Here is a 15,050-nt window from a genome sequence, read left to right on the forward strand (position 1 = left end):
ACGTTTTGCCTCCCAAATGCCGCAAACCCGGAAGTGGTTGTTCTAGTTTGCGAACATTCTTTTGGAACCCGAACGTCCGATGAGGCTTCCACAGCTTCTGATTGGCTGTAGGAGCTTCCTGCAGCCAATCAGAAGCCACAATTTGGTTTTCAAACGTTTTGGAAGGAATGGATTCCATTCGACTTCCAAGGTAAACTGTACTTAAGTCATTATGATTTTAACCAGTGCCTTAGTCTGTTTGCTCTGCTGCGCTGTTTATACGTAAATGTTTTACACCGGATTTTAGTTTTGCTAGAAGTGTTTGGTCTGATTTGTTTGTATTGCGTTTCCAGATATTATGTTGTAGCTGCCATGTGGTTACTTTGTAATGACAGGTGTCATTTACATTTTGTTAATAAACCAAATGCCTATCTAGTGGGCTTATTGACTTTTTTGTCAGGGAAGAGATGCTGCTTGGTAGTAGAACTTTACCCCCAGAATGTTCCAGGTTTAATCTCCCAGCATCTCCAGGTAGATCTTGGAGAGATCCAGGTCTGAAATCCTAGAGAGGTAGTGTCAATAAGTGTAGACCAGGCACCCCCAAACTTCGGCCCTCCAGATGTTTTGAACTACAATTCCCATCTTCCCCAACCACTGGTCCTTAGCTAGGGATCATGGGAGTTGTAGGCCAAAACATCTGGAGGGCTGCAGTTTGGGGATGCCTGGTGTAGACCAACTGGTAAGTGTAGACTTACATAGACCAATGGCCTGAAATCAGCTTTCCTTTGAACAGCAGATCTCCAGGCCATATTGGAAGCTACCTTTGAAACATCACACAGTTCCTAAACTGTCTTGCTGGAGATAACATTGCATTTTGGGAAGCACAACCTGAATCCCATTTTTTATACACAGTTGTGTACCGTAGTTCATGTAGGGTTTAAAGTTCCAGGTGAAAATACCTGAACCTACGTGTCCAGACTTCTTAGCACTGGGCATCAAGGATACCTGGCTCAAGAGGGCTGGTTAGCAAGTATTAACACAATATTCTGTACTCCTGTTTTCCTACATGCATAAACCAGAATTAGAAGGAAAAGGTTGCTCGGCAAATCTGCAGTTCTTGCTGCAGATTTGATAGCTTAAAAATCTTTTAAAATACAATAGTTTTAGGACATGGACATTATTCTACATTTCTTCTGTCTGGCACATATGTTAGGTCTATAAGTGATCAACAAAAATAATTAATTTGAAAGGGAAAGGGAGAGAGAGAGGGAGAGAGAGGGAGAGAGAGAGAGAGGTTAGCATCTTGAGATGTCTTGCAACTCAAAACTGAAATATTCAATAAGATAATGAAAGGTGAAATATGGTTTGGTTTGACTGAAGTTATGTTACTGGGAGCCCCTGACATTAACTGTACAGAGATATATGCTTGAATAGCCCAAGATTCCAAATAAGCTGCAAGAACCAAGATGAAGTTGTGTGCATGAACTTTTCAACCTGACGTTTTTTACCAGAGAAAGCGCCTTTGCAAGGGCTAATTGAAGGCACATTTCTTTCAAGACGTTCACTCCACTCTGGTTTTCATTTTGGACTTCTTGCTATGTCAAAAGTCATGTTGCAAAAGGGAATTCAAGTTTATTATTAAATCAGGAGCAAGGTTTCCCCCCCCCCTGTCCTTACTTTGTCAGTCTACCCCAACCAAACGTGCTTTAAGTTTTGGCTTCACATTCTGCGTGCCCAAATAAGATTGTGTTACTTGCACCTGAGGATAAAGTGTAAACAGATATCAGGGCAAACTTTGCTCTACATAATAGAAAGAAGAATGAGAGGAAAGTACAGTACACTGTTCTCAATTTTGCTGCCATTCTTTCATGAAAACAGTTAGGAATCAAAACCAAGTGATCAAAACTAGAGTTGAGCCAAATGTTCTCTCTCAATGTCCTCAAAAGTAACTATTTCAAGAGCAGGGAAACCTATTCAAAAGTAATTAATTCTGCCTTTTACATGGCTCCTCAAAACTATTTGCAGGCACTGTTTCAGTCCTCTATTTCCTTCTTAAGTGAACCCTGCCAAGCAGAGTTCAGGTACTGGATGTGATGAAATCATAATACTATGTAATTGATCTGATTTGGTTATGTTCTGACCTCCCTAAAACAAAATGAAATCTATTCAGAGCAACGGTGATGTTTCTTATCCTGGTTGCAGGGATAATTCTAGCCAATCAGGAATCATTCCATTCTCTAATATTGAAACACTCTCAATGCTACCTTGTAGTAATCTCTAGAGATTTTACTTTCTTGGGCTCCATGATCACTGCAGCTGATGACAGCAGTTATGAAATTAAAAGACTTTTTGGGAGAAAAGCGATGACAAATCTAGACAGCATCTTAAAAAGCAGAGACATCACCTTGCCAACAAAGGTCCGTATAGTTAAAGCTATGGTTTTCCCAGTAGTGATGTATGGAAGTGAGAGCTGGACCATAAAGAAGGCTGATTGCCGAATAATTTATGCTTTTGAATTATGGTGCTGGAGGAGACTCTTGAGAGTCCCATGGACTGCAAGAAGATCAAACCTGACCATTCTTAAGGAAATCAGCCCTGAGTGCTCCCTGGAAGGACAGATCATGAAGCTGAGGCTCCAATACTTTGGCCACCTCATGAGAAGAGAAGACTCCCTGGAAAAGACCCTGATGTTGGGAAAGATTGAGGGCATTAGGAGAAGGGGACGACAGAGGACGAGATGGTTGGACAGTGTTCTCGAAGCTACGAACATGAGTTTGACCAAACTGTGGGGGGCAGGGGAAGACAGGAGTGCCTGGCGTGCTATGGTCCATGGGGTCACGAAGAGTAGGACATGACTAAACAACAACAACAACAGTAATCTCTGCAAATCATCAATAGGGGAGCTGCCCCATTTCAAAGCTGAGAAAGATGCTCGTGAAATGACCCACCACTGTGAGCTCAGCTCCTTTTCAAAGCAGACAGATCATACATGTTAAAACACTTGAATACAGCTCTTCCTCATGTAAGACTTCAGGGTAGTGTGCAACATAAAACAAATACAATGAACAAGAAAACATATATAACTTTAAACAGACTAAAATTTGCAGTGTTAAATCAGTACAATCTATTGAAGTGCCAGGGTAAATGAACATAGATAGATATATCTGTACAGACTTTAAATGAAAATAGAAAGGACACAGTCTAAGGGCAAATCCTGGCTTCCCCATTTGAAGGATCAACTGTAGGGGGAAATTATCAGGACAGAGGAGGTTGCTTAAGACATTTTCCAGCCTAGCATACCTCCCCTGCCAATTCCTCCCTGTGGTGGTGCATATTAAATTATTTTATTTCCACATGGTCTCAGAAACTGGAAGCAAGGAGGGGAAACAGTCCTTTCAGTAGGAGAACAGGCATCTTTGGGAGTGGTTAAGTGTTTCAACTGCTGATCAAGTCCACCTGCAAAAGCCTCACAAGTCCTGCATTCAAAGCTGTTGAACAAACATGAAATTCTGCCCTGAAGGGCAGTTTGGCTTCTTCTTCTTTTTGTTCCATATAGACTGCACACATTCAGGAGGGAACAATTTTTCTTTTGTGAGCAGATAAGATGAAGATTGTGGCATGGGTAGTTGGCTTTTCTCGTGGCTTGAAAAAGAAGTTGTTTAAAACTATAGCACAATCAGTTTCAAGAATGTCAACATTTCTCAAAAAGAAAAGAAGATAATCTGTATCTAGAGTTTATAGAAGCAAAAAAACAAGTATCTAGATTTTATGGTAAACATTCCCCTGCCCCAAATAATATAGCCAGAATCATCATCAACATCATCATCATCATCATATAGTTCTTGAGCATATTTCTGTTGGAATATTGGGGTGTAAAACACCAATATTCTTACTACTGCCACTGGCTTCGGTAAAGAAGACAGCAAACAATCGTAGGTGCTAATCTACGTTTATTCAGAGAGTGTGTGTTCAGCCATCACTCTCCAGTTCAGAAGAAAGTGAAAGTAGAAACAGAACAAAGAACATCACATGACAGGAGATCAGGTTACAGCTTGAGCTCCTGTGTGGGAAAGTTACAGCAATCATATAAAGTAAACATTCATCCACATGCAGTATCTGTGCCATGCAGAGGATTTATGCTAACATCTCCCCTGAATCCTGAAATGGAAAAAGATGCAAATGTGAGAGCATCATTAAGAGAAGTGAACAGACAGTTGTCATAAACAAAGTAGGACTTTCCTGCTGTGGAACTCTCTGAGACTGGATTGACCAGCTTTGGCTTCCAGGGGACCAGAGCAGTTGCTCTGTTGACAGAAACAGTGTTGCGTTTGACAACCTGTTGTTGTGGCTTAGCCTGTGTGACTGCTGCCTGTTTTGGAGTTCTAAGCACAGCTAAATTTGCAATTGCTGTGTTGGCAAACTCCTGAGAATACCTCTTGGGTCCTCTTCTAATCCTCTCAGACCTGCGTGAGAGGTGCAAATCCTGTTTACTGAGATTCTCCCCCTCAGGACTTTTGGGAGAACTCATACCAATGGTAAACAGTGGATCTAGTGCTTCAAGCACTTTTTCATCATCCGATGATGGTCTGTTAAAAACAGCATGAGTTCCTTTGTGTATGACTGTCTCCCCTGTGTCAGAGCTACTCGGGGTGGAGCCATCAGCAAAGGAATCATCTTCACTACCACTTGTGTCAGTGTAGGAAGCATCAAAATCATTGGCACCTATGGGAAATTCATCAAGAACATGTATTTCTTGTGGCGTAGGAGTGTGTTCTACCTCTTGAGTAAGAATCACCTCATTGGAAGAAGACAACATAACTCTGTATTGACCTTCCTCAAAACCCAATAGAATGCCTTGGACTGGCTTGCCCTCAAGCGAAGCCACCCACATTTTGGTTCCAAAAACCTTAGTGTTGCTCACATCAGGCTTATGTTGGAACAGAATCTCATAAGGAGAACGCTTCTGTCCTTTAGGAACCTGTCTGAGCCACTGGTAAAGGAAAAATGAGATGCTTTCAGCCCACAGTTGTTCAGACAATCCTGAACTCAGCAGTTGCGCTTGCATGCCTGCTTCTAACTCAGTGTTAACCTTAACACATAAGCTTTTGTCCCAAGCTGCCTGGGTTTTGGCAAACTTGTGGTGAATGCCTTTGTCATCAAAAAAAGCTTGAAACTCCTGTGAAGTAAAAAGAGGAATGTCATTGGTCAATAAACATTCAATTTTACAACCATGTTTCAGTTCAACCTTAGCATGAAATTCAGAAAATTTCACAATAGCCTGCTGAGGCTTTTGCAGAGGATAAAACCACGTATACTTAGATAAGTGGTCAGTTATCAAAAGATAATATTTGGCCTTGCCAAGGGACTTCGGCATAGGACCAAAAACATGAGCAGAAACGATCTGGAAACAACGTGTTAGACCTTTCTTGCTTGGTTGCTTCTTTGCCACCTTAGGCTCCTCTGGACCTGTTAAACAATCATCAACAACATTAAAACATGCATCACTTTTATCATAAGATAATCTGAAAAGGTTATCTTTGTCTCTGTGTCCCGTCAAAAGAACTTCTCCATCTTTAGAAATCACACAGGTGCCCCTGTGAAAACACAGCTCAAACCCCTTCTCATCAATTTGAGAAACACTGAAAAGGTTTTGCTTCAGCTCTGGAACAAGATACACATTACTGATACTCAAATTTAGAGATTTCAGAAAAATAGTTCCTTTTCCAATGGATTTCAAAGAATTGCCATCTGCCTGTGACACGATGGAGTCCAGCTTCTCGAAAGTCTGGAACAGTCTCTTGTCGTTCACCAGATGGTGCGAAGATCCCGAATCTATGATCAGATAAGACCCGTCGTCGTCTTGGTCATCAAGCTGAGTGAGCATTACAAGCATCTTGCGTGCTGTAGGGCCCTTGCTGCTGCCGCCGCTGCTGCTGCTGCCGCTGCTTTTGCCTTTCCCCTTAGGCCCAGAAGCCTGCTGTTGGCTTTCTGAGTCCTTCTGGAGTCGTCTGCATGTCTTGGCTGTGTGCCCAAGAATATTGCAAATCTGGCATCTGATTACAGCTTTAAGGGCTTGTGCAGTCTCTGCAGATGCACCAGGTGAGGGTGAGTAGCGCTCCCCGTTGGCCTCCGCCTGTGCGCGGGTCCTGTCCTCCTCATTAAGCAATGAAGCATAAATTCCTGCTGCAGTCATTTGCTGAGGGTCTTGAGCCCCCAGCTGGGCTGCAATAGCATTATAGGACTTGGGAAGGCTATTTAGCACTGTAAAGCAATAAATGTCGTCATCCAAATTGACGTTTCTATCAACTAGCTCCTGGCGTAGTTGACGCATCTGATGCAAATGGGCTCTCAGGTCTCCTCCCTCCTTCAGACGCAAATTAATTAATCTCTGAAAGTATAACATTGTTGATCCGGCGCGCAACCTAAGGTGCTCGTCCCGAAGATGAGTCCAAACATCATAAGCATTATCTAAGTTCCGAATATGAACCAGCTGTGATGGGTCCAAATGCAGAACTATTGTTGCCCTTGCCTGTGCGTTGCGATTCAACCACCTTTGGCCTGGCAAAACGGGCGGTGCGTTCTGAATCAACTCAATAAGTCCTTGCCGGATAAGAACACATTCCATTTTAACACTCCACGTTGCGTAATTTGAGTCATTTAACAGAGGACACAAACTCTTGGGTGTTTGATCTGAATCCCCGGCTTTAGCCATCTTGCTACTGTAAGCGTGCTGCTAGCTTCTGACTTCAAAGTACAAAGAAGCTGCAAATTAGGCTTTCGGCAGGCATCTGCAATTAAGCTGCCGCTTTAGAGGTTTTATTGCCGCTATAAATCAGTCCCGGTTACTCACTGCTCCGGTGATAAGGAACGCAGACTATCCGTGCTCTTCCTCCCCTGGAACGCAGGAACCGGTGACTCCCAAGCAGGCGAAATTCCTCAGGATCAGCTGCTGCAGATTGAGGCCTGTTTACGTGCCTGTTTTCACGCTTTTCAGAGGTCCGCGGATCGGAACCCCTGCTCTGCTACCACTGTTGGAATATTGGGGTGTAAAACACCAATATTCTTACTACTGCCACTGGCTTCGGTAAAGAAGACAGCAAACAATCGTAGGTGCTAATCTACGTTTATTCAGAGAGTGTGTGTTCAGCCATCACTCTCCAGTTCAGAAGAAAGTGAAAGTAGAAACAGAACAAAGAACATCACATGACAGGAGATCAGGTTACAGCTTGAGCTCCTGTGTGGGAAAGTTACAGCAATCATATAAAGTAAACATTCATCCACATGCAGTATCTGTGCCATGCAGAGGATTTATGCTAACAATTTCTGTATACTCAATGGGGGCTTTAGGGCTGTTTTTCTTCAAAACAGGAGCACCCGCTCCAGTTTTCCATATGGCATAACAAACTGCTTTTGAAACTGCAACCGTAAAAAGGTGAGCGTGGAGTCAGCTATTGAAAGAAAAGGACTCAAAAACTCCACTGCGTTTCTGCAAACCCTTGGGCCTGGTCAGAAGTAGCTCTTTTGGATCCTGCCCAATGAATTTTGGATTGGAGTATTAGCTCAATTGATTCCTCTTTGGGTCAAAGGGAAAGCAGCTAAAGTCCCTCCACAAATACAAGAATGGCATCTATGATGTATTTTCAAGGCACGAAATGTCAACCAACATTGGGATACAAAAACACATGAGGACATCCATCGCAAAGCAATCGCTCCCAATTATGTGAAACATGTTCCTGTTATCTTTGGAAGTTTTGCAATTTCAAAACATTCATAGCAGGAGAAGCTAACTCAAGGGCATTAGTGCATACTTCCAAGCGCAAAAATGTGATGATGTTTTTCAGAAAGTCTCTAGATGTTCGCCAGATGTGACACACATTTGCCTCTTCCTTATAAGTTGATGGTGCCTCTAAAGTTGGCTATAGTAATATCAGTGTGTGATACTAATCTTCAAAAATGCCTTGCAAATATTCAGCAATTTGCAACTTGTGTAACTCTGTTTCTATCTCAAGGCGATCCTTAAATGCCTTGCCTTTTAAGAGTGTCTATCTGCACAAAATACAGTATGTTTTTTTCTCTCTGCAATACATCACCATTGAAGCAATTTAGTACATCTAGTTTCTCTACCATACGCTGGAATTTGGCTGAGTGAGTGATTCAAGATAGCCAGCAAGTGGGTATTAGCTGGCACAAAGAGCTCAATATTCTGCGGTGACATGTGCATGATGCACACCGCACAATGTGCTCATGTCACTCGCACACACTGCACGGTGTGTGTACGACACGTCAACACATTAGCATGCTGCACGGTGTGCATGCGACACGTCAATTGCATGTGCAACAGGCTGCCCATTCCTGATTGAGAGCTTTGATTTCCCCCCCGAAAGTTTATGTTTTTAGGAAGCACAGATTATCGCAGCAGCCCTAATCTAGAAAACTGCAGAGTCTATAAAATGCACCAGGAGATGGTATATGAGAGGAGAAGGAGCCACAGATGGAGGAAAAATCAGCGGGCAAATGCGTTTGTCCCTTACCTAACTCTCCCCATGACACATTGTATTAGGATTCTCAGTCAGATCATCATGCTCCCTGCTAATAGTGGTCCCTGCTGCTAACAACTGATATTCCTAAGAAATCACCCCTGGACCCAGAAGTCTGCAACAGCTATCAACAGGTCATAAATCTTCCCTCTCTGGGCAAGGTGTTTGAATGGTGGTGGCTGTACTGGAATTCTTGGATGACACTGATTATCTGGATGCAGTTCAGTCTGGCATCCATCTCTGTTTTGGCAGCAAAACAGCCTTGGTCAACCTGCTGGATAACTTTTGGTGGGGGGGGGGGACTGGGAGTCGGGTGACGCTACCATCATTGACCGTGGTGTGTTTCTGGATCAGCTGTTCAGAATGAGAACTGAGGAAGTTAGGACACAGCATTCCAGTGCTTTCATTCTTGCCTGGTAAATTGTTTCATGGAGATGAAAATAGGGTATGGTTGTACCCCGTGGACTTTGTGCTACAGGGTTTTACTTTGTTTGCAATGTTTGATTTTTACATGAAATAACATAGTGCAGGCATCCAGGGGGTCACCAATATGCTGGAGTGACTCTACTGGTTTTCATCCAATGCAGACATGCTGAATAGAGGTCTGCAGGCTGCAATGGACTGGATGAGGCTTAATCTGGAGAAAATGAAGGTCCAACTGGCAGGTGGCTCATCTTAACAGGAGGTGGTACACAGCCATTTAATTGATTTGAGCTGTTCTTTTGTGATATTTTATGTTGTCTCTGTTCTAAAATGTTTAACGTGGGGGTGGGGGTGACAGAAGTGCCCCTAGGAGCAACATTTAATTCTAGCATAATTCCCCCATTAAAGAAAGGAATGTTCTTTAAACCCATCTCCCTCAAATGCACATATTGTCTCTCCCAAATTTGTAGACTGAGAATGGGGCTGGGAAGTTCAGGAAGCACATACTGATCAGCCTTAAAAAATTATAATCCCATGAGCACTGTAGGGACAAAGACTAATCTAGGTGTACCGGTATATAACAGCAGCTAACATTTAGAGCAGTGCAGTTGATTTGCAATTTATTGTATTAAAAAAAAATCTCAAGCAAAGAGAGAAATGTATCAAGTCTTTATCCACAGTTCTGACCTTAAGCAGGCCATTACACCTTGCAGAAAAGAAGAATCCTGGAAAGCAGGCATCATGTATTATGATTCAGCACATAGGAAGCTTTCTTATGCTGGAATCATGCCATTGGACTATCAAGTTCAGTAGTGTCTACAGTGACTGCCAGAGACTGTCTATGGTTTCAGGAGAGCAGACTTTCTCAGGTCTACCTGGTGAGGCCAGGTTCTGAGCCTCTGCAACAAAACTATGATTCTTTCCCTAAGGACAGCCATGTTTTTCGAGCATTGAACTTAGAAACTCAGATTTGTTTTCCCTTAGGTCCACAGTTTCCCTCCTCATAACCCCGCCGCCTGCTAGAAATAGGGCTGTGTGTCCTAGTTCGGAAAATTGCAAGCCTTATGGATAATGCAATTCAAAATAATTGTCATTTGACTGCAGCAAATGAATGTGTATTTAGGAAACAATTATAATGCCAGAGAGGAAAGTTTGCTTTGGCTCCAATTCTAAAACTATTATAAAGGTTAGGAGGCAATGGGTATAAATCCAGAGATGGGTATGATTAGGAAAGGACTTGGTAACAACTAACCATCAAAATGTATATTTTAAAATGTTTGCTTGCCTTCTGCCCTTTTTATTCTTCTGCATTATTTTCTTCACTCGGAATTTAGTTCAACATAGTGCTGTTTCTTTTTCAGCAGACTTTGCACACAGTGCTGAGCCTGTACTTCCTTTTTTAGTATAAATAAAATTACAAGTGGTATAACCATATTTTATATACCATTGGCACAATCTTGCCAAAGCCAGGCAACTTTTTAAAAAGTTTGATCCTATGTAGGTTTACTTGAAAGTAAGCTCTTGTCAGCTCAAAGAGACTTCTATAGGATTACAGCCTCAGTTGTTCCGATTACTGTACATGGGTGAGACTTAAGCACATGCTTAACTGTTCTAATCAGTTCAAGGACACTTAAGAAAGTTTAGTTTAGAGCAGGCATCCCAAAACTGCGGCCCTCCAGATGTTTTGGCCTACAATTCCCATGATCCCTAGCTAACAGGACTAGTGGTTGGGGAAGATGGGAGTTGTAGTCCAAAACATCTGGAGGGCCGAAGTTTGGGGATGCCTGGTTTAGAGCATAATCTACAGATTTTAATGGAAGCAAAGGCTGGGGCCTGGCTAGAATCTTGATGGTGGCCTACTTAAAAAGTGCCACTGTTAACTTCTTGGAGGAAAGAAGGAGGGACATAAAAATCTCACATTATATCTTACCTGCACAAGTAGCCTTTCAAAGGCTAGGAAATTGTCCCATTTGGCACTCTGAGGGTGTTTCAGTGTCTGCACAACAGCCAACGCAATCTGCAGAAGCCCACAATGGTTCTCAATGGCCTCAAATTTCTTTTTGAAGAGTTGGATATGTGAGCTGAGCTGCTCAGGGGTGACTCTCCCTGTGAAAGTAATTGCAGACACTTCTCAACAGTGTGCAGGTAGATGGAAGCAGCAAGTGTTACCAACAGCGAGCAATACTTATGCAGTATGCTCCAGTAAGAGACAAAGTGTTTTCTCAGCTATTCATTCAGCACAAGCCTTTCCCCCCCAAATCACAATGGTTTTCTTTACCCAGGAATAGTATCATCTAGTAACTTTGGTAATTAACATGCACATATAAACATGGCAGTACGATCGTTGGTGCGTACTCTCCTATGTCCCCTCTTTTTGGAACTCGCAGCCAACCAAAACCAGATGTTTTTGAACTGCCACTGCATTTGTTGTGGGAATCTGATGTTTGTGGCGGGTTGACTAGGGAACAAAAAAAAAAGATGGGTGCCCAATTTTCACTCCTATGGATGGACAAAGTATTGTATGTGCCCTGCCAAGGGTCCCTGTGCCCTTGGTGATCCCATCTGTTGCCCTCATGATACACATTGTGCTGCCCACTTAACGTGTCTCAAACAACTGGATCAAAATAAATACATTTCAATTATGCTCCCCACCCCCCACCCCAAAAAACACCCTCTTAATTTAATCAGTGTGCAAGAGGAACACCGTTCCTTGCTGGGCCAGCATCATACAAGTTTTCCCTTCAGTTTCAAACTGAGTTTTTAGAGGCAGAACTCGGAAATGCCTTCCTTCCAACATAATAGGTGGGATCCAAAGAATTCTTGGCAGGCAGAATTCACTGCTAGTACAACGTTGCAAAGGTCTGTGCAAAAATCCATTCCAAATCTCAGTAAGTTCTACAGCAGCTCTCATGCTTACACGAGAAGTTTGGGTTTAGTTTCCCTTTCCCAACACATCTCCTTCCACAAGAAAAAGCACTCTCTGCAAAACATCAAGGCAAAGCCAGCAAAATATCACATGCTTCAAGCTGCCAACCCTTTCGCATGGCTAAAAGCTGACAAAAGGGTCCTTCGTTGAGCCCGCAAAGGCTAAAAATCCAGCCGCAGCCATGTCTGTTTTCAGACTAAACATTCAACTCCCAGTCATGCTATAATTTATTTCCTTTAAAGCTGTCATGCAGATTGACGTAGTGGTCTGAAAACATTAACCCTGATGCTTTGCAATAAGTGATTTCACTTTTTTTTTTACCCTTAGCAGTAATGATCTATTGCTACTTATTCAGGATCTGTTTCATGCACAGATCACAGATAAAACCACAAGGTGCAAACCTTACCCCCTCCCTTCATCTCAAAAATGTTATATTTAGAGAAGGTGTAAAATAGCTTTCAATTTCATAAACCTTAAGATACCACCCACTGTTAGGAGGAAAAGTCATTTGCAGTATGCTGTTCACTGGAGAAGAACGCCATGGTCTGTGGTTTCCTAGAGCATTTGACTTCGGGCCTTTGCTGGTGCAATGCCCAATAAACTGTGTTCATATTGTAACCCATCTCCAAGCTTAGTGAAGTCAAAAGGCCTGATTTTAACTAGAACCCTTATTAATCCTCCTGAAGTACTGCCAAGAGCAAGGACTTACAGCCAGATTGAAGAGGATGAAGGACAGCAATAGATGCTTAACACAATTTGAAGTTTTTCACTTCCTTCTGCATCTATATTAATGTGCTTGTCACGCCTTCTGTTTTGTGGAAATGTATGTCCTCACTTCACTCTGCTTTAGTCTCTCTCTCTCTGTCCCCTGTTCTAGGCCATTTTATTAAACTTCTCTAAGGGACGTTCCTTACAAGAGACACTTTACACTTATGGGTTCCCAAATACAAAATGTGCATAGACTCTACCAGATGCAGATGGCACACACATTTTTGAAATGAGGTAGGTTGTGGTTTTTCACTTCAAAGAACTCAAAGAAAATGGGGGGTCTGATCCTTTCTACTTTTTTGAGTAAGTATATTGTGAAACGTGCATTTGAAAACATACATGCAGACTTATAATCCCTAACACAATGCACATTGTACTCAGATTACTTAAACCACAGTGCAAAACATCTCATGAGGAATGGCCTTTTATTAAGGCTGTGGTAGTTTTGTAGGACAAGAAAACTTTGTGCTACAGGATTGATTGATTGATCAGTGCTAAAAATGCCATGTTCTTAAAACTGAGTATCCCAAAGAAGACAGTGGATCTTTTCCTCCAGACTTTACAGATGAATGAGGTGACAAAAAAGAGAGACTCCATCAATGCTGAAGGTGTTTGAATAGATGGGGTATTTTATTTTGGAACATGCATCAAGTTAATTATCTCTTTGGGGACCAATTAATAGGGAGTAAACTTCAAGGAACTGAATATGGCCTCTTTCCTAAGGATACAAGCCCGGCCAAGTTTGTTAAATTCACTTCAGCTTTTGTTGATGCTCAATTGCAGAGGTCCCTAGCTTTCAGCTGACAATCATCAATAAGTGATTCCTTATGTTCCTCTCCATTTTGTAAGCAAACCAGACTGCAGAAAGCAGAAAAACTCTGTGGAATACCATAACAACAACAAAATACAATACTTGGGATTCAGATAACACTTTCTGGTGTTCAAAGATTTTCTCACACTCTATCTGGTTATAATTCTAACAACCCTGGATGGTTGGTTAGTGTTATGGTCCCCTTACCCAATTCCTAGATGTGGGGCTAAGGCTGAAAGAGTGTGGCTTGTTGTCTACATCTACGTACTGAGTCCCCAGCTTTATGAGATTTGAAGTAGAGACTTACAGATGATGATTCATAGATCTGCCTCTTATGGAACAATCCTATGCTGAAATTATGCCAGGGGCAGAGATACTTTGCTTTTGCACCGGTACTGAATAAGTGTTTTCAGAAGGGGAAAACATGGCAGAAAGAAAAGCATAAAAATGCCACACACAAACTCTTTGGCAACACTAGCCAATCCTTAGCTGGATTGACTAAACTCGGTGGCTGGAATTCTTTTCCTCCTCTTCAAGTAGTAACAACACAATCCTAACCACATCTATTCATTAGTCAGTCTAACTGAATTCAGTGGGGCTTTACCCCAGGTAAGTAGGGCTAGGATTGCATTCCAAGTCATTTAAAGTGTAAATAATAATAATAATAATAATAATAATAATAATAATAATAATAATAATAATTTATTATTTATACCCCGCCCATCTAGCTGGGTTTCCCCAGCCACTCCGGGCGGCTTCCAACAGAAAAATAAAACACAATAATCTATTAAACATTAAAAGCCTCCCTGAACAGGGCTGCCTTCAGATGTCTTCTAAAAGTCTGGTAGCTGTTTTCCTCTTTGACATCTGTTGGGAGGGCGTTCCACAGGGCAGGCGCCACCACCGAGAAGGCCCCCTGCCTAGTTCCCTGCAACTTGGCTTCTCGCAACGAGGGAACTGCCAGAAGGCCCTCGGTGCTGGACCTCAGTGTTCGGGCAGAATGATGGAGGTGGAGACGCTCCTTCAGCTATACTGGACCGAGGCCATTTAGGGCTTTAAAGGTCAGCACCAACACTTTGAATTGTGCTCGGAAACGTACTGGGAGCCAATGTAGGTCTTTCAAGACCGGTGTTATGTGGTCTTGGCGGCCGCTCCCAGCCACCAGTTTAGCTGCCGCATTCTGGTTTAGTTGTAGTTTCCAAGTCACCTTCAAAGGTAGCCCCACGTAGAGCGCATTGCAGTAGTCCAAGCGTAAACACATCCAAGGATTTTCGCTTTGTGTAATCAGCTGCTACATGGTTGATCAGTTCATTATTTGTTTCTTTTCTTTTCTTACATTTATATCCTGTTTCTGTTCTGTCACAGAACCTACGGCAGTCTACATGTTGTTCCCGAGTTAGTCACCCATCCAGAAACTCACATCCGGAAAAATCACACCCACTTAAGTTTCAGCAAGATGGTGGGCTCATGTGCCTTCAGACCATAATATACCCTGGGACTCAATTAGCTGTGTCAACTTTGTCTGGAGTTCCTCACATTCACTTCTACATCTCTGTTTACTTCAGTTGTCAGGGACAATTTCACCTCCTCATTATTCTCTTACTTT

At 42.5% G+C, this 15,050-nt stretch overlaps 1 protein-coding gene across 1 annotated transcript in view; it reads right to left on the bottom strand.

Annotated features, from left to right (window-relative positions):
* SCFD2 (sec1 family domain containing 2) overlaps nt 1-15,050 on the bottom strand; it is a 181,480-nt gene that overhangs the window by 124,619 nt on the left and 41,811 nt on the right. The window contains exon 4 of the mRNA XM_035114140.2: nt 10,870-11,045. Coding sequence (XP_034970031.2) covers nt 10,870-11,045 — 176 coding nt within the window. The remainder of the gene's footprint in view (nt 1-10,869; nt 11,046-15,050) is intronic.

This window comes from Zootoca vivipara, chromosome 9, assembly GCF_963506605.1.
Source record: "Zootoca vivipara chromosome 9, rZooViv1.1, whole genome shotgun sequence".
NCBI lineage: Eukaryota > Metazoa > Chordata > Lepidosauria > Squamata > Lacertidae > Zootoca > Zootoca vivipara.